The sequence below is a fragment of the Heterodontus francisci genome, chromosome 16 (genome assembly GCF_036365525.1).
Source record: "Heterodontus francisci isolate sHetFra1 chromosome 16, sHetFra1.hap1, whole genome shotgun sequence".
Classification (NCBI taxonomy): Eukaryota; Metazoa; Chordata; class Chondrichthyes; order Heterodontiformes; family Heterodontidae; genus Heterodontus; species Heterodontus francisci.
This window is the reverse complement of record NC_090386.1, coordinates 40,224,173-40,245,022: the sequence shown is the minus strand read 5'-3', so window position 1 is coordinate 40,245,022 and position 20,850 is coordinate 40,224,173. Positions and strand designations below refer to the sequence as shown.

Below are 20,850 nucleotides of genomic sequence, written 5' to 3'. Positions count from 1 at the left end.
AACTTTGTAGGTAAAATTATTTTTGTTTTTTTGAAAATTTTTAGACTTCTTTACATGTTTGGAATCAGTGTCGTGGACATGGGGTTGATCAAAAGTTCAGGGCAACTGAGTATTATGTCAGTAGCTATTGGGCATTTGAGGCCACCAATTGCTGGGAGGTGGGAAACAGGTAATTGCACTTATTTGGGATTGGAGTATGAGTTAATAGTGTTCGGGAGTAAAGTGCAGGGAAAAAAGTCTTGGCGTCACTCAGTAGTGAGTGTGTAACTCATTGGCAAGAATCATGTGCATTCATAATTGGAAAAAGAATTTAAAACTTCTGTTGGAGCTGTGCAGCAGAAAATATTAAGATGCATTGTATGGCTGGAAATGAAAGCGGCCAGTAAATGAGGAAGGAACAAGGCCAGGTTGGAGGAATTTGGTGCAAGTACAAGTGCAGCTATTGAAAATGTGTTGGTAGAGATATTGCAGGCTCCCCCACTTGCATGCGTCACCACATTCATTTAGTCAGGGTTTGATTAGGTCAACTTGACATAACTCTGAACAAAACTATCTGATTCAGTGTATTCATCCTCTCTTTATTTGGCGTGCATAACCATATTTGGCACATCAAACTTCTTCTGATTGTAAGGAATAACATTTAGCAGCTGAATCAGAGGATTTTGAGCTTCTGGTATTGGCATAATTGTAGCCAAATGGGTGCAGAGCCAGACTGTTGGGTAGTAGAAGTTAGTAGAAATGAAGTGTTGAGGCTCAACATCGTGTCCACCAGTTACTCCAGGATCACATGCCTCTGTGGAAGGCACAGCTGTAATGCAAAGAATCACAGTCCTGATATGCCATTGGAGTTTTACTAGACTTCCAGCAGAGTAGTCGGAGAAATCATTAAAACGGCCTGTTCATATACTTTCCCCGAGCACTCTTGGGTATGAAACCAGCAGTTTTGGCAGTGCCAAGCTGAGCAAGCAAAGTGTGCCAACTGATGCCATAAGACCTGGAAATTATGGAGCTATTTTGTTCATAAAATGTCTCATGCATGCAAGATTGTTATGGTGGGATGCTATTTCGCATCATATTTCTCAGTAATCATTACCCTAATGCGTAGCTCTGGATTCTGGAGAGTGATCACTTTTCTAGCAACCAGCAATTCCTCAGCCTCGTACTCCATTGCTAAGGCCACAATGAGAATCTGATTGTGTTCTGTCAAGGACTCTCCGTAGTTTGAGTAAAGCACCTGCAGAGACTCCGTCTTTTCTGAGGGAAAGAAATAATGATAGAATACTGAGAGAAGTTTTAATTACTTATCGCATAAAGATATATGTGTTATCTTCACTTTCTCATTGGTGTCCTGTGTCATTTAGCCTGTCAATTAATGTAAAAGAATTGTTAACAGTGGAACGACCATTGGTCCCCATTTTGTTTAGGTACCATAAATAGAAAGGTGTAAACCATCTGCAAGTTTTGCCTGGCATTTTTATTTTTTGTGTCTCCATTTGCCATGCCATGCACCATTCGCTAACTTAGAGAATAGAAGAGCAATCTGTTCCCAATGCTTCTTGTGAGCTTGCCAGTCTGAGGTACATGAGACCATCGTGAGGTAACATACCCTTCTATTTTTCCTGTGAAAGTATCCAGTCTTTGCCAACTGCCATCTCTCCAAAAAGCTTTGCCAAGATCTGCTTTTCTGTCTTCAAACTGTGTATTCTCATCAACTTGCTCCACTAAATTTTGACACATTCTACAAGTAACTTACTATCGATCTAAAGACCACCAATAGTATACCAACTAAAGGCATACTATCAATAGGAATTCATAGACTAATGTGAAGGTAGTTCTTTCTCAGTATAAAAAGGATTTGCATAGAAGAAAATGGGATTCTTTTTTTAAGAGCAGAGTGAAATTAAATCTTTTATTAATGTTCCAATTTTCCGGTTTTAATGCGAATGTCACTTGCTACATTATTTGCTGATTTTTTTGTTTTTTAAGGTTGACCTTCAGGTTTCTGCCTACTTATTTGTATAATGTTCAGACTAAGCCTTCTCGATTAATCAGTATGAATTTACAATCCCCAGTGATATTTTATACATGACAGGAGTCTATCCTGCTTTTAATTCAAAAATCAAGGAGGAAAATCAACTGAGAATGAAAGTATTCCATTGTTGTAGTGCCTTTGTGCTGCTTTCTGCCCATTGTTATCAAAATAGATAATCAATTGAACGGAAGGTTTTCTTTCTCTACCTCTCTTCTGAAGGTGATGATTTGTACTGAGGTATAGCTACAAAGCTATCAGTAGCTCTTGGATACCTCATTCAACAACCTATCTTCACATGCAAGGCTGCATCGTGATTGACAAAAGGCATTCTTATTCTCATCGGATGTGTACTGTCATGCTAGGCCCCCACCTGCCAAAAAAGCACATTAATTTTGTCAGAAACATTGATTAAACTGTTACTGGAGAGAGGGGAGGACTTGTTGAACAGATCAGCCATGGCTGGAAAAGACATTTGCATATTAACAGATAGTGTTTGGAAGGACAAAGCAGCCATTCCCTGGCATTCAACCCACAATGGACTTTTGATCACCAGACGTTGAAGGTGGGGGAGTTCGTATTCCAGGTTGACTGCTAAGATGGCTGAATACACAAACAGACATGGCCAAACCAGCTAGGCACATGATTAACCTGCTGGGAAACCTGAGTTTTTTGAATGTGTACAAACAGTTTGGGTGAAAGCTGTTTGCTCCTGGATTGAAAAGATCTCTCCTGGCTGGTTCGCCACAGCCTCTCCTGTCTGCTCCCATTTCTATCTCATGGAACTGAATCCACTGAAATCACATGAACCCCAAGACAGAAAAGTTTCCTACAGCAAACAAGGTTTAAGAAGAATACTGGGCCCCAACGAAAAACAAGATCTACCTACAATCAAGGACTCTACAGTGAGCTCGAAGAACCGTAACAAAAACTCTTCAGATATTGCCTCAAACTTTTCCACTTTATTCCTTCTGCTTTTTTCTGTCTCTATTTGCATGTGTGTATCGCGTATGCATGCTAGCGTGGGCGCGTTGTGTATCTGTAGGCATCAACTGAATTAGAGTTTAAGTTTAAGTTTAATAAATTTCAATCTTTCTTCTTTAAACCTAAGAAAGCCTGTTTGTGCTGGTTTCTTTGCCTTATAATTGGAAAGCAGTGAACAAGAATTCACCAAGGGGGTGCTAAAAACACAGCGTGTTTAAAATTAAACCCTGTTACAGTAAGACCAGTTGAAGGCTGAAAGGGAATCCTAGACCTCTTTCTCACCTGGTCGTAACTGTACACACACATGCATTTCCAGCAGGGTTCACCAGACTAGGGTCAAGAGCAGGAATGTTTGCTGATTTCCCTCTCTTCCCCTCTCTTCCTTGCCCAAAATGCTCAGGCCAGTTATAACCTTTACCCTAAATATGATTAGCTAACTCAATATAGACTATAATCATTTGCATTTATATTACACTTTTAATAAAGAAAGGTATGAGAATAAGATGGAAATGGAGCCAAGGGAGGAGTTATTAAGAGGGTGTAATAAAAGCTTGGCTGCAGAAGTGGGTTACAAGGAAGGTCTTAAATAACCAGAGCTTGAAACTAAGCAGCTGAAGTGAAAGGGGATGCACAAAAGGCCAGAGACAGTGGAATGCAAAGTTTGGGTTGGAGGTGGGTGTGTTTGTCGGGATGGAGGATGTTGCAGAGATAAAAGAGCCATGAAGAGATTTAAACATAAGGATGAGCATTTTAAATTCAAGATGTTGGCCAACCAGGACTCACTGTAGGTCTGTGAGTATAGCTGTGAAGGGAAATCACAGGGCCATCAGCAGACAATAAAAGTCTGTAGAGCTGCAGCTTCTTGGGCAGCATTCTCTTGTGAGTGCAACTCCTTGCTGAGTGCACCTAATCAGGAAATTAGTCCTTAAAAACTGCAGGCAGGACATTTTCACAAACACCTTGATGTAGTTGTGGATATGGACTTTCAAAAGGCATTTGATAAAGTACCACATAATAGATTTGTTAGCAAAATTAAAGCCTGTGGGATTAAATGGACAGTGGCAGCATGGATATGAAATTGGCTCAGCGACAGAAAGCAAAGAATAGTAGTGAATGGTGTTCTTTAGACTGGAGGGAAGTATATAGTGGTATTCCCCGAGGGCCAATATTTGGACCACTGATCTTTTTAATATATATTCATGACCTAGAATTGGGTATGTACGGCATTATTTCAAAGCTTTCACAGCACAAAACTCAAAAACATAATAAACAATGTGGAAGGTCATAACAGACTCCAGGAGAATATAGACACATGGATGAAATGAGAAGGCAGATGAAATTTAATGCAGAGAAGTGTGAAGTGATACATTTGGTAGGAAGAATGAGGAGAGGTAATGTAAACAAAATAGTACAATTTCAATGGGGTGCAGGAACAGAGAGTCCTGGGGGTGCAGGTACACAAATCTTTGAAGGCCAAATTGAGAAGGCTGTTAAAATTGCATACAGGATCTTTAGTTTTATGAATAGATGCATAAAGTACAAAACCAAGGAAGTTATGCTAAATATTTTGTAAAACACTGGTTAGGCCTCAGCTGAAGTATTGTGTTCAATTCTGGGAACCACACTTTAGAAAGGATTTCAAGGCCTTGGAGAAGGTGTAAAGGAGATTTACTAGCATGGTACCAGGGATGAGGGACTTCAGTTATGTGGAGAGGTTTGGAGAAGCTGAGGTTGTTCTTCTTAGAGCAGAGAAGGTTAGGAGGACATTTGATAGAGGTGTTCATAATCATGAATGGTTTTGATAGAGTAAATAAGGAGAAACTGCTTCCAGTGACAGAAGAGTCAGTGGCCAGAGGACACAGATTGAGGGTGATTTGCAATACAACCAGAGGCAACATGAGGAAAGTTTTTATTTTCATAGCAAGTTATGATGGCCTAGAATGCTCTGCCTGAAGGTGGCGTGGAAGCAGATCCAAGAGCAACTTTTAAAAGGGCATTGGATAAACACTTGAAAGGAAAAAATAAACAAATACAGGGCTGCGGTAAAAGAGCAGGGGAGTAGGACTATATGGCTAGCTCTACCAAAGAACCAGCACAGGCACAATGGGCTGAATGGCCACTTCTCTGCTCAATCATTCTATGGGCTGAATTTAACCGGCCCCTCGACTCACGGGTTGCGGCGCAGGGCCGGTAAAATCCGACGGGGAGAGGCCCGCCTCGACCCGTGAGGTTGAGAAGGGCCCGCCGCATATTAGCAGTGGCGGGGGAACCTCAGTGTGGGCCCCCCCACCGCCTGGTGTCGGGCCCTTCATCTCCATACTAAAATGAACCCTAATGATATCTAAATTAACTTACCTAAAGGCGGCAGCTATCCCGCGCCGATTTGATGGCCTCCATTCGGCCTTGGCGCACCTTCGGAACTCCACACAGAGTTCTAAGGCAAGTACCTAGTGGGGAGGGGGAAGGAATAAAATTTTCAGGGCGGGAGGGGTGGAGGAGCAGGGAAATCATCTTTGAAAGGGCGTGGAAATGGTGGGAAGGGGTTGAAGGGCAAAAGATCGCAGGTTGTTTGGGGGTAAAGCTCGGGTATTTAAAAAAGCAAATTGTTGGTCATTTCGGGCAATGAAATGACCATTGTGGGGGTTGGAGAAGGGCCTCCATCACTTAATTTTATATTTAATAAAAATTTGTACTGATGTACCTTTAAAAATTAAAATTAATTGTCAAGGCTTAAAGCCCGTTAGAAATGGTGCCGGAGCCTGCGCGGTGGCGCCAGACGCCATTGCCGGGGACGTGGCGGCTGCCCCCTCTATGTCATCAGGGGTGGCTGCTCCGCCCCATCTATTTAAATGAGCCCCCGCAGGTAATATCGTGCAGCCACAGGGACGGCGCATCCGCGTGGGATGCACGCCGTCATTAGAATGCACTGCTGCGAACTGCGGTGCACTCATAGAATTCAGCCCAATGTTTCTATGAAATTGCTACACATTTCCCAAAGGAATTCTACCTGTTTGTGGTATTTATCCACAGAGACACCAAGCAAGCCTAGAAAGAGTTTTAGAAATTATTTCTGGGAATGTGGACATCACTGACAAGGCTATTTAGAGATGGTGATGGTGGGTCACCTTCTTTGTAGCAGTTTAATACAGCTGAATGGCATGATAGGGCACTTCAGAAGGCAATTAAGAGTCAATCATTTTAATGTGGGACTGGACTTACGTGTAGGTTAGACCAGGTAAGGACAGCAGGTTTCCTTACCTAAAAGACATTAATAACAGATTTTTTTAATGACAATTCAACAGCTTCATGGTTTATACTTCTATACTAATGGCAGGTTTTTATTTTCAGACTGTTTCCTTGAAATTGAATTTGAATTCACAGACTGCCATTGAACAAAGAACAAAGAACAAAGAAAATTACAGCACAGGAACAGGCCCTTCGGCCCTCCAAGCCTGCGCCGATCCAGATCCTCTATCTAAACCTGTCACCTATTTTCTAAGGGTCTGTATCTCTTTGCTTCCTGCCCATTCATGTATCTGTCTAGATACATCTTAAAAGACGCTATCGTGCCCGCGTCTACCACCTCCGCTGGCAACGCGTTCCAGGCACCCACCACCCTCTGCGTAAAGAACTTTCCACGCATATCCCCCCTAAACTTTTGCCCTCTCACTTTGAACTCGTGACCCCTAGTAATTGAATCCCCCACTCTGGGAAAAAGCTTTTTGCTATCCACCCTGTCTATACCTCTCATGATTTTGTACACCTCAATCAGGTCCCCCCTCAACCTCCGTCTTTCTAATGAAAATAATCCTAATCTACTCAACCTCTCTTCATAGCTAGAGCCCTCCATACCAGGCAACATCCTGGTGAACGTCCTCTGCACCTTCTCCAAAGCATCTACATCCTTTTGGTAATGTGGCGACCAGAACTGCATGCAGTATTCCAAATGTGGCCGAACCAAAGTCTTATACAACTGTAACATGACCTGCCAACTCTTGTACTCAATACCCCGTCCGATGAAGGAAAGCATGCCGTATGCCTTCTTGACCACTCTATTGACCTGCGTTGCCACCTTCAGGGAACAATGGATCTGAACACCCAAATCTCTCTGTACATCAATTTTCCCCAGGACTTTTCCATTTGGATCCTGATTTCTGGATTATTAGTCCGGGGCAGGATTTTTGCTCCAATATGGAGTGGGGGGTGGCGGTGGGGGGGGGGGGGAAATGGAGGCAGGTAGACACGTAATTTCATGCTGCCGGCCAGTGTGCTGATCTGCAGGTACCATTCCACACCGAACTATTTTTATGAGGCTGGATTGGGGGCGGAATGGCTACCCACCCCATATTAAGCTGACTTGGAGGTCAATTAAGGCCAATGATCAGAGGTGGACTGGAATTTTCCAGTCGGCCTTCAAGTCCCCGCAGTGTCGGCAACATGGCAGGTGTCTGAAGGCGGCCTCCCGGCAACAGACCAGGGGGTCAGAACTCCACAAAGACTTTTGAGGGTCCCCCTGCCTACTTGGCCACAGCAGTTGCTGAGAGGGTGCCACAGGATGGAGGCTTACTCTTTCACCCTTACCTGCTCTCCAGCTTCAAAAGGCCATCCGTCATCCTTAATTGGATGGCAAGCGCGCCCTCTGGCCATTAATTGGCCAATCCAAGCAAATTCCATGTCAGGTGACTGCTCCTGACTGGGTGTCGGGCCAGGATCCACATTTAACGCCAATGTAGGGATCCCAGTCCAAAATGGAAAATCCTGGTGTCTGGATCACTGATCCAGTATCTAACCACTATACTACTGTACTACTAAAAGTTTTTAATAAACAACTGTAATTTGGAACTGAATGGGGAAGCAAAAGATTAAAATAACGTTACAATGCAAAAAAAAATTAAATAGAGTTTGTGGGAGTGAGAAACAACTTCAACCGAGGACAAGACGGATGATAGTGGATTGACCGCACTGCTCATATTGACTCACTTTTAATACAGAATCTGTATATGGATTGAAACATTCGCTGTTCCAATTTACTAAAAGTAAATTGAAAGGCAAGAATCAGCTGTATTGTGAACTCTTCCATCTACCATGAATGATGGTAGCTGTTGTGGTCTGCTTCAAGTTCAAATAAAACAGAGCGACAGTGTATGAATAAAAATGTAATGGATGGTGGTAGCACTAGCACAAAGGTCTGACCCCCTCTATCCAACCCCACCCCCCACCACCATCCCAACTAATAAACTTACACAAGCAACTTATCTATACAAATAATGAGATCTGGTTTCCTACATTTACTCATGTTAATCCAAAAATTAGCACAAAAACATAAGTGTGAAATATGTTTTTCCACTTAATTAGAATGATATACCATAGATAAAATAATGAGCTGGATATTGGGAATTCAGACTGCTTAAAGACTTTGAAGAGGAACCATTGTATTTTGCTCGATACAAGCTCTTTAACTGTTTTTCATTCCTTTGTTTTACTGTGCCAACTCATGAATATGAAATGGACAAATTATCTCATATAAACTTTGTTTGATTTGTTTGGAAAGCTAAAACATTTTGTTTGCTTCGAAATCAGAAACATTGGGCTGAAATTTATACTCCCGCCGCCGTGCACTCTGCCAAAATTGGCGGCTCATTTAAATAGCCAGGATGGACTGCCCCTCACCCACCGATGACATGGAGGGGGCGGGCTGTCCGTCCCTGGCAATGGCATCAGCTGCCTGCGCACAGGCACTGATGCCATTTTTAAAGGGCTTCGAGCCCTACCATTCAATTTAAATATTTAAAGGAACAGATAATAAAAAATTTTTAAACCATTTAAATTGCCCCTTTCAAAGCCCCCCAATAATTATAAAATTACTTCCCCTCTTAGCCCCCCAAAACACTTCCCTTGCCCACCTGACATTTCCACCCCACCCAAAGTGCATAAACTTTACACAATAGCCCTTCCTGCCATCCCCTACACCAATGGTATGTCTTTGATTCCGCTCCCCGTCCACGCCCTCCCGCAATGAGAAACTTGCCTCCCCCCCCCTCCACCAGTGTTCTGCCTCAGTTCCCCGGACAGGGATCCAAAGGCGTGGGAGTGCCGGCCACCGGCACGAATATCGCACCGGGACAGACGATGGGAATGGAAAGGTAATTAATTCAGTGAGTTAAATTTATTTACATATGTTAATGGAGCTTCCGTCGCCGAGCGGCAGGGAGGCTGCCACGAGGCCTCACCGTCACTAGCAATATCAGGCCGGGCCCTCATGGCATCAGGGTGTGTGGCAGTCCTCTCCCATAGGCATTTTCCCTTCCCCCTTCACCCCCCCCAGCCATGACCCCAGATGTCAGGGTGTATGGTATATAACATTTAGCCCATTATCTCAGACCTATAGAGGTTTATAGGACAGGAGGAGGGCATCCGGCCCAACACGTCTGTGCTGGCCCTTTACGAGAGCAATTCAAAGTGCATCCTACTGCATTGCTCTCTCCATTTAGCTCTGCTCTTTCCCTGCTTTATATCTTCATCTACACTTCCTTAAAAAGATGCAATATCCTATTGCTCAAATATTCCCTGTGGCAGAGTATCCTACACTCTTAACGACCATATGCAAAATTGTTGTGCAATAGAAATTCTGCATTGGGTGCAATTGGTGATCCAGCTGCAGATAGCACGCAAAATTGCTCTAGTTTAGGGAAAAGCAGTTTTTTCTCTCGATTTGCCACTGAAACTCATTCGCATATGACTGAATGCAAAATCTCCCCTGAAACAGTAGTCGGACATTGCTTTAAAACATAACATAAAAATAAAACTTGAAAAAAATTCCTTGATATATTTAAAAGTGGTAACCACACTTTAAGAAGAATGTCCATTCGTTGGGGAATGCACAGTTATGTGGAGAGACTAGAGAATTTGGGATTGCTTTGCATGGAGCAGAGCTGGTTTGCTGCTTGATTAATATAGTTGAAAAGGGGTTTATTGTAAACATAAAATACATTTTTAATCATTGTTCAATCCATCACCTGTCACTAACCCGATTTTAAATGACTAGAAATGACTTTTAAAAAAATACAGAACCATTTTCTAGTTATATTAGGGTAGAGTAGTCAGATTCTTAGTAAAGTTAAATGAAAATAGATTCAAAAGACTTTAAAATGTGTCTATTAGTGTCCTTACACCAAAAGAACCAACTTAATTTTTAGAACCCCCTCAGAAGTCCGCAAATGAGCACAATTAGCAGAAACTCCCATTGATGATTAATTCACCTAGAGACATGATCAGTTTGTGGGCAGGGCTGGCTTTTAGCACAATGTTCTTAAAACTAGCGAAAAAAAGTGCAGAAGATTTAGCTAAGAGCACAGAATTGAGCTACTGAGATTGTTTGCATGAAGCAAACTAGGTCCCTGGTCAACTAGGGATCTTTTGCATGGGTTATACTGATTTGCGGAGAACTGTGCCAAAAAGAAAACAATGCAACTGAGCGGAAAAAGTACCCCTATTTCTCTCAACCACTTTCCTCATATCACTGACATTTTAAATGAATGATTCCTTGCTATTGATGCCACAACCAGATGAAATAGTCTTTCCCTATTCATCCTATTAATATCATTCATTATTTTACAAAAGCACTAATAAACCTTCTCTTAGCCTTCTTTGCTTCATGCAAACAATCTCAGTAGCTCAATTCTGTGCTCTTAGCTAAATCTTCTTGTTCTGGTTAACAACCTAATCAATCCATGCTGCATGGTCTACAAGGCTTCAATGTTCTTTCTATAATGGGGGTCGAAAACGGCACACATTACTCTAACCATTCCCTTTTACAAATTTTGTTTGCAGAACTTTATGTATTAACAGCTATTTTTTTAAATTCACTATCTCTGTCTCCTGGGGGTACTTCACCAGATTACCAGATGAGATAAGCATGCATATTGAATGACAGTCTAGGATTAGAGGTGAAGATGGAACCATTTATATTCCCTGACAGAACAGAATGACTTGGCTTTACGATGAGTAAACATTTTAATCATCAAACATTTATCCTTTTCCCACAGTCAAAACGCACTTTAATGCATATTTGGTATTACCTTCTTGAGGTCCAATAGTGAGGTTGTCTAGATCTTTCCAGCTACATTCTTTAATTGGTTTCCCATTGTACAGGACTGTTTCAGCACAGAAGATCAGCCGACAATTCTTCGTCACCGAGGTTTGGTTCGAGAGAACGGCAGTGACTGTAATGTCGGCCCCGTTCATGTTGACTTTGTCAATTTTCAATTTTATGAAGAATTTCTTCTCTGGCTCTATAACCAGTTTGTTCTTCATGTCTGCTTTATTGAACGCCTCTCTTTCTTCCTCAGAGCCTTTGTAAAATTGATTAATTGTGGAATATATTAGAGCAGTTTTTTTCCGTTTTAAGCAAAATTTCCCAACTTTAATTTGTGCCCACAGAAAAAATCTCATACTTCAACACAGTAAAACCTGACAGAAAATAACCTGATAATGCATTACATTCACTGCTGAAAGATTCAATCCACCCATTCAAGTATAAAGTTTTCTTAAATAACGGATACTTTAAAAAAAAAGTCTTATTTTTCAAGGATATAAAGTTACAATTATGTACAAATTTGGAAATACTTGTTAACTTTAAGGACATTCAGGATAATTGAACGGACTATAAGGCCTAGATTTTCCTCTGCTGTACCCCAAATCAGCTGATCTGTCAGCTGAAGAAGACGGAGAATGGGTTTGGAAGGCCGAATATGGATCCCTGCTCCGGAGACTGGTGCTAGGAATTTTACTCCCCACCTGGTCAACTAGGGATCTTGACTGCAGCGGTAGCCCGTGAATATGAAACTTGGATAACCAGCCATTTTCCCAACTCCTCACTGAAGTACTGCCAATGCCAGAGGACAGGTGAGTTGAGGACCATGACTGCCCTGATGGACGCAAAGGTTCAGGTGATGGTCAAGAATCATTCAGTTTTCTTTATGATAACTTAAGTGAAACTCTTCAGGACATTTCTGCTTCTTTTCCAGGTTGCTGTCTATCTGAAACTGGGGCTCCTTCTTTGTAGTGGTCACCCTAATGGGCGCCTGCCCGGTATGCTTAATGACCCTTCACCCAGGAAATAAAATCACATCATCATACATCGTGGCTGTCCTGGCTCTCTGAAAGAATTAGTCCTTTTTTTTTATTTGTTCATGGGATCTGAGCATCCCTGGCAAGGCCAGCATTTGTTTTCCATCCTTAATTGCCCTCGAGAAGGTGGTGGTGAGCTGCCTTCGTGAACCATTGCGGTGTAGGCACAGCCATAGTGCTGTTAAGGAGGGAGTTCCAGGATCTTGACCCAGCAACAGTGAAGAAACACCAATATATTTCCAAATCATGATGGTGTGTGACTTGGAGGGGAACTTTAGGTGGTGTTGTTCCCATGTATCTGCTGCCCTTGTCCTTCTAGGTGGTAGAGGTTGCGGGTTTGGAAGGTGCTGTCGAAGGAGACTTGGCAAGTCGCTGCAGTGCATCTTGTAGATGGTACTCACTGCTGCCACTGTGCGCCAGTGGTGGAGGGAATAAATGTTTAAGATTGTGGATGGGGTGCTGATCAAGTGGGCGGCTTCTTACTCAATGGTGTCGAACGTCTTGAGTGTTGATGGAGCTGTACACATCCAAGCAAGTGCAGTGTATTCCATCACACTCCTGACTTGTGCCTTGTAGATGGTGGATTGACTTTGGGGTCAGGAGGTGAATTACTCATTGCAGAATTCCCAGCCTCTGACCTCCTCTTGTAGCCACTTTCCCCTTCAAAGATTTAAGCAATTCCTTTTTGATAGTTATTATTATTTTCTCCTTGCACATACAAAATAAAAGTACATTAAAAGTTCCAATTATTCTTTGCGACAGTTTGATTTTGAAGACAGCTTCTTATAATGACACTTGTGTATAATGAGTGCTATAATGTAGGATACACGAATTAAAGGCTGATCCTGAAGTTGGCATCTACCAAACGTCTTTCCTCAGTCTACCAAGGAAATCCAGTATTAACACCCAATCACACCTGAACAATTTTGATATACCAGTTATATGCTTTTTAGTGTTGATAAAGATGTATAACAAATATTCTTTGTTCAGTCTCTCTTCCCCTACCTAGAGCTTGAGTCTGATGTAGCATATCTATTCAAGGGCCATTCAGTCACTCAATTTTCATAATTCAGTTTAGGGGTGATTAAATATAATTTACTCAACTTACTTTCAAATATTTCCAGTAATATTTGATCATGCTAATTATGATGCCAGTCTAATCATTGCTTACCCTCCAGATATTTGTAATTGTGTGTGACATCTTCACGTTCATCACTACCAACAGCTTTTGTACTGATCTTCTGACCAACTAGTCGATGATTAACCTCGATCTGTTTTTTCGATCCATCTTTACAGAGAAGCCATGACACATAATCTGCATTGACTTCAGCAAAGACAAATGGAGTATCAAAATTCTGATCAACATCTCCACTTTTAATGGCTTTAACTGGAGCAGGTCCACAGCAATAGATTCCTGAAATGGACAAGATTAAACATCACTGCGATGTCAACCTTATAATAACGGCATTCCGCTCTTTGAAATAATACTTAAAATGTGCAATACTTGGAATTGTCAAAGCCCTTGTAACATTCTCTACTTAAATATATAATTAACTTGAATTATTTATTTGCCAATTACTGCTAATGGCTGTTCAAAAGTGATTCCAAGACTGAAACAGGCCCTTCAGCCCACGGAGTCTGTGCTGACCATTAACCACCCCTTTACACTAATCCCACATTAATCCCATATTCCCTACCACATCCCCACAATTCTGCTATCTACAGTAGGGGCAATTTACAAAGGCCAATCTACCTATCAATCTGCAAGCCTTTGGCTGTGGGAGGAAACCAGAACACCCAGTGGAAACACACGCGGTCACAGGGAGAACTTGGCAAACTCCGCACAGGCAGTACCCCGAACCAAACCAGGTCACTGGAGCTGTGAGGCTGCGGTGCTAACCACTGCGTCACTGTGCTGCTCTAATCTTGGGTTCAGATGGCATTAACTATGAGAGTTAAATTTGTATGGCTGATGGCCACCATCTGAACGTTATATTTATATCCTAAAAAGTGCTCTTGTGTTTTATCACTGGTGAATTTCCTGTGCTGTTCTCCCAGGTAGTAGTCTGGGATCTGGAGCATGGTTGCTTAGATGTTAATGTAGACTGCACATTTTAAGGTCATGCTCAAGTGTTCCCAACTGTACTGATCTAAATAGGCATGTCCAGATAATTAAGGCTATCTGTAAGCTTCTGAAGTCAATCGGAGGATATTTGTATCTGCTTGTAAATCTTTAGCTTCAGGTTAAAAAAATCAGCTTGAAATGATTGGCCTTTTCTTTATGCTGTAATAAAGAGCAAAGGATACGGGATTGAGTTGGGGACAACTTCCAGTGGTACTTTTGCCATTGGAGAGAATTGTAGCAGATACCAAAGGACTGGACACTATTTAGTTAAAGGATTACTTACTGTTAGTTTATTAGGTAACAATCTGTAGTTGATTACTGGGACTTAGGAATATTTCCTTTGGAGAACTTTTAACTATACCTTCAGTGGGCCATTATTTTTGTCTGCCAAAGAAAAGTCTCTAAGTACACAATGGTAAAAGGCATTTATTACACAAATGTGTTACTGTACACTCCTCATTATCTACTCTTACCTTCACTTTTCTCCTGTGGAGTTGGGTCTAGTACTTGCCAACCATCATAGCCTGGCTTCAGGTCAGGACGCGTCATCCAAGACTCTACCCAGCAGTGGAAATTCCTTCAATTTAACAGAGAGTAATTATAGTTAACAACTACAGCCCTACCTTTTTGAATAGATTGTAAAGTTCATTTTAAAACTAGTTTTACAGGCATGCAGAATTTAGAGTCAGAGGGTTGGATTTTAAAAGCTCACCACCGACCTCGGCGGCGAGCTTCAAAAATGGAGGCCCACTTGTGAAGGCTGCACGCCGAAGAGCTGCCACAATCCCAAGCATGGCAGCTCATTTGAATGGCCAGGTGGGCTGTCCCCGATCACGTGGAGGGGGTGGGCTGTCCATCCCCAGCAATGGCCTGTGTACAGGCGCTGACGCTATTTTTAAAGGGCTGTCAATCCTACTGGCTTTTTAAAATATTAAAAGATACATGGCATAAAATTAAATGAATACATTTATTTTGCCCCTCTCCCACCCCACCAATAACAATTAAATTAATGATTTGCCCTTCCCCCCCAAACACTTACCTTTACCATCTGACCTTTCCTCCCCAAACTGCACCAAGTTTAAACTACAACGCTACCCACAATCCCCTCCTACACCCATGACGTTAATTTGACCCCGTTCCCCTCCTGCTGCATTGATAAAGTTACCTCCTCCCGCCAGTGTTGCACCTCGTTTCCCCGGACTGGGATCCGAAGGTGCGGAAGTGCCCGCTGCCACTCGGAAGATCGCAGCGGGCTGTAAGATCCCAGGTAAGTGCATATTAATTTATTCATTTGCATATGGTAATTCAGTTCTCATTGCCCAGCGGTGGGGAGGCCGCCACGGTGCCTCACCGCCACCGGGAGGATCGGGCTGGCCTCCTCCGGTGTCGAAGTCCATGGCGGGCCTCATCCAGGGCCATCTTCCGGCACCACCTGCCATGGATCTCAACGTCGAGGGCTCCTTTCAATCCAGCCCATAGAGTCATTCCAAAACAGAAAGTGGCCATTTGCCAGCTTTCTGTAGAGCAATCCAGTCAGTCCCACCCCCCTCTCTATCCCTGTGGCCCTGCAAGTTTATTTCCCTTAAGTGCTTACCCAATTTTCTTTTCAAATCATTGATTGTCTCCAATTCCACCACCCTCGTAGGCAGCAAGTTTCAAGTTATTACCACTCACTGCGCAAAAAAGCTCTTCATATCCGCCCTGTATCTCTTGCCCAATATCTTAAATTTGTGTCCCTTAGTCATTATATCATCAGCTAATGGGAACAGTTTTGTTTTGACCAACTTATCTAAAACTGTCTTAATCTTGAACACCTCTAACAGATCTCCCCTCAACCTGCTTTGCTCTAAAGAGAACAAACCCAGCTTCTCCAACCTAACCTTTCAACTAAATTCCCCCAACCCTGGAACCATTCTGGTTAACCTCTACCGCACCCTCTCAAGAACCTTCACATCCTTCCTAAAATGTGGTGACCAGAACTGAATGCAATATTCTAGCTGTGGCTGAACCAGAGCTTTAGAAAGGTTCAGCATAATTTTCCTGATTTTGTACTCAATGCCTCTAGTTATGAAACCCAAGATTACATATGCTTTTCTAATTACTCTCTTAATATGTCTTGCCGCTTCAAAGATCTATGCACATGAACCCCCAGGTACTTCTGTCCATGTGCACTCTTCAGAACTGTGCCATTAAGTCTATATTGCCTCTCCCTATCCCTTCTGCAAAAATGCATCACCTGACACTTTTCTGTATTAAATTCCAACTGCCACTTGTCTGTCCATTCTGCGAGCTTGCCTATGTCCTGTTGCAGTTGATTGGTACCATCCTCACTGTTTGCCGCACCTCTAACTTTGGTATCATCGGCAAATTTTGAAATTTTATTCTGTATTCCAATATCCAAGTTATTCATATATATAGTAAAAAAAAACAATGGTTGTATCGGTGGCCCTTGGGGAACACCACGATCTACCATCCTCCAGTGTGAAAATCAACCATTTACCACGTCTTGCTGTTTTCTGTCCCAAAGCCAATTTTTGATCCAAGCTGACACTGACCCTCCCATTCCATGAGCATCAATTTTGTGAAGCAGCCTTTCATGTGGTACTTTATCAATAGTTTTCTGAAAATCCACATAGACAACATCCACCACACTCCCTTCATCAATCTTCTCAGTTACTACATCAAAAAATTCAATTAGATTAGTCAAACACGATCTGTCGTTTACAAATCTGTACTGGCTCTCCCTAATCAACTCAAATCTTTCCAAGTGCCTGTTAATATTTTCCCCCTGATTATTGTTTCTAAAATTTACCCACTGCATGTCCTGTAGTTACTAGGAATGTCCTTACACCCTTTATTGAACAAAGGTGTCACATTTGCCACTTTAAAATCCTCTGGCACCTTTCCTGTATCCAGGGGATATTGGAAGATTATGGCAAACCCTTCTCGATCTCCACTCCCACTTCCTTTAGCAACCTGGGATGCAAAGGATAAGTCTGTAAAATGATTCAACAGTGAAATCTAAAGAACTGGAATGTAGGAGCTTCCATATTTTCAAAGAAGATTATGCCCCACCCAGTATGTCCTTAAAAATACATCAAATTAAAACAAGCTATTCTGCCATCAAGCTCTTCCTTCTACAGGCTACATGCTATCCATGTCAGCATGGTCTCCATCCCACCTATTTATTCTACTGAAGGAAAGTTTCGCAAAGGTCACCAAATAAACTTTAGCATATTTATGCATCCCAGTACTCAGTCCTGGCCTTCTGTCTTCCACATAGAACGCATATTTTGTGTTGAAAATATGCCAATTTACCGTTTCAACCTGTTGGTGTTGATTCCTCAGATTCGGATATCTATCCTGCACTGGATACCCTTTGATAGTCAATAAGAAGGCCAAATTATAGGAAACTATTTCGTTGCTTTGTTTTAAATCAATGATTCATAAAACATGTAGGGTCATAAATTGAAAGAGCCAATATCCTTGGAATAAGTGTTAGGATGCATCCACCAGTGGCTATGTTTGAGCTTGTGGAGTCAATAGCAGGTCACCTCATTACTTGAGGCTGGTAGGCCCCTGGTTCACTTAGGGAACATCTCGGGAGCCCACCTACCCCAAGAAGAGAGCGGGAATCTCAGTGGATAGTGGTCTGGTTTTGGCGATGCCCATCATGTCCCTCCCCCACACCCCATGAAACCAAATATTGGCAGCTCACTGCCCTCCAGCTGAAATATAGACTTGAATTTTACTGCGGGCTTCTGGATCCCAGTGTCAGGGTGAAAAGCGGGTCCAGAGCCCACACTAGTTGGCAGCGGGACAGGCTTTGCGATTTTCTTGAAGATGGTCTCCTAATTGAGCACCTGCAGGCCCACCATTCAATTAAGGACAGTGGGTGGGCTCCTGATGTTGCTGACCCAATTAGAGAGCTGGCAGCTCTGAAGCCTCATCAGCACCACGGAGAATGATGATCACTACTGAGGCAGGCAGGAGACACCATCAGGTAAGTAAAAAGAAAAGAATAATTCAGGAGGTTGAGTGTTGGAGAGGAAATCCCTCCCGGGAGATCAGTGGGGTTACAGGGGCTGCCTTCGCTGACCTCAGCCCCCGCTTTGGGCCATGGAGCCTCTGGCTCCGATTGCCACCCAGGCTGCCACAGGGGTCCGCACTGCCATCGGCAAAATGTTGACAGCTCCGTAAAATGGTCTTTACTAAATCCTTTAATATGCAGTGGACAGCCACACCACATCTGGTCCTGCTGCTGGGAAAATTCCCCAGCAACGGGACTGCTTCAGGGACCAGTCCCAATGCGGCTCCTCACTGCTCTACCAGTAGCTCACTGCCTTCCACCCACCACCGGGGTGGGGAAGGGGGTAAAATTCTGCCCATTCTTTTAGCTGTAATAAATCCTATGGAGTCCAAGCTGTGTCCAGGTGGGCTGTCCCCGATCACGTGGAGGGGGTGGGCTGTCCATCCCCAGCAATGGCGTGAGCTGCCTGTGTGCAGGCGCTGACGCTATTTTTAAAGGGCTGTCAATCCTACTGGCTTTTTAAAATATTGAAAGATACATGGCATAAAATTAAATGAATACATTTATTTTGCCCCTCTCCCACCCCACCAATAACAATTAAATTAATTATTTGCCCTTCCCCCCCCCCAAACACTTACCTTTACCATCTGACCTTTCCCCCCCAAACTGCACCAAGTTTAAACTACAACGCTACCCACAATCCCCTCCTACACCCATGACGTTAATTTGACCCCGTTCCCCTCCTGCTGCATTGATAAAGTTACCTCCTCCCGCCAGTGTTGCACCTCGTTTCCCCGGACTGGGATCCGAAGGTGCGGAAATGCCCGCTGCCACTTGGAAGATCGCAGCGGGCTGTAAGATCCCAGGTAAGTGCATGTTAATTTATTCATTTGCATATGGTAATTCAGGTCTCATTGCCCAGCGGTGGGGAGGCCGCCACGGTGCCTCACCGCCACCGGGAGGATCGGGCTGGCCCCCTCCGGTGTCGAAGTCCATGGCGGGCCTCATCCAGGGCCATCATCCGGCACCACCTGCCATGGATCTCAACGTCGAGGGCTCCTTTCAATCCAGCCCATTGAGTCATTCCAAAACAGAAATTGGCCATTTGCCAGCTTTCTGTAGAGCAATCCAGTCAGTCCCACCCCCCTCTCTATCCCTGTGGCCCTGCAAGTTTATTTCCCTTAAGTGCTTACCCAATTTTCTTTTCAAATCATTGATTGTCTCCAATTCCACCACCCTCGTAGGCAGCAAGTTTCAAGTTATTACCACTCACTGCGCAAAAAAGCTCTTCATATCCGCCCTGTATCTCTTGCCCAAAATCTTAAATTTGTGTCCCTTAGTCATTATATCATCAGCTAATGGGAACAGTTTTTTTTTGTCCAACTTATCTAAAACTGTCATAATCTTGAACACCTCTAACAGATCTCCCCTCAACCTGCTTTGCTCTAAGGAGAACAAACCCAGCTTCTCCAACCTAACCTTTCAACTAAATTCCCCCAACCCTGGAACCATTCTGGTTAACCTCTACCGCACCCTCTCAAGAAGCTTCACATCTTTCCTAAAATGTGGTGACCAGAACTGAATGCAATATTCTAGCTGTGGCTGAACCAGAGCTTTAGAAAGGTTCAGCATAACTTTCCTGATTTTGAACTCAATGCCTCTATTTATGAAGCCCAAGATTACATATGCTTTTCTAATTACTCTCTTAATATGTCTTGCCGCTTCAAAGATCTATGCACATGAACCCCCAGGTACTTCTGTCCATGTGCACTCTTCAGAACTGTGCCATTAAGTCTATATTGCCTCTCCCTATCCCTTCTGCAAAAATGCATCACCTGACACTTTTCTGTATTAAATTCCAACTGCCACTTGTCTGTCCATTCTGCGAGCTTGCCTATGTCCTGTTGCAGTTGATTGGTACCATCCTCACTGTTTGCCGCACCTCTAACTTTGGTATCATCGGCAAATTTTGAAATTTTATTCTGTATTCCAATATCCAAGTTATTCATATATATAGTAAAAAAAACCAATGGTTCTATCGGTGGCCCTTGGGGAACACCACGATCTACCATCCTCCAGTGTGAAAATCAACCATTTACCACGTCTTGCTGTTTTCTGTCCCAAAGCCAATTTTTGATCCAAGCTGACACTGACCTTCCCATTCCATGAGCATCAATTTTGTGTATCAGCCTTTCATGTGGTACTTTATCAATAGTTTTCTTAAAATCCACATAGACAACATCCACCACACTCCCTTCATCAATCTTCTCAGTTACTACATCAAAAAATTCAATTAGATTAGTCAAACACGATCTGTCGTTTACAAATCTGTACTGGCTCTCCCTAATCAACTCAAATCTTTCCAAGTGCCTGTTAATATTTTCCCCCTGATTATTGTTTCTAAAATTTACCCACTGAATGTCCTGTAGTTACTAGGAATGTCCTTACACCCTTTATTGAACAAAGGTGTCACATTTGCCACTTTAAAATCCTCTGGCACCTCCCTTGTATCTAGGGGATATTGGAAGATTATGGCAAACCCTTCTCGATCTC

The 20,850-nt window shown here is 43.0% G+C and overlaps 1 protein-coding gene across 1 annotated transcript in view; it reads right to left on the bottom strand.

Moving 5' to 3' along the window:
- The window catches only part of LOC137378063 (protein-glutamine gamma-glutamyltransferase 2-like), a 101,022-nt gene that overhangs the window by 10,253 nt on the left and 69,919 nt on the right, over positions 1-20,850 (bottom strand). The window contains exons 8-11 of the mRNA XM_068048126.1: positions 14,741-14,844; positions 13,314-13,556; positions 11,092-11,364; positions 1,094-1,254 (exon numbers count right to left, since the gene is read on the bottom strand). Of these exons, the coding sequence (XP_067904227.1) occupies positions 1,094-1,254; positions 11,092-11,364; positions 13,314-13,556; positions 14,741-14,844 (781 nt within the window). The remainder of the gene's footprint in view (positions 1-1,093; positions 1,255-11,091; positions 11,365-13,313; positions 13,557-14,740; positions 14,845-20,850) is intronic.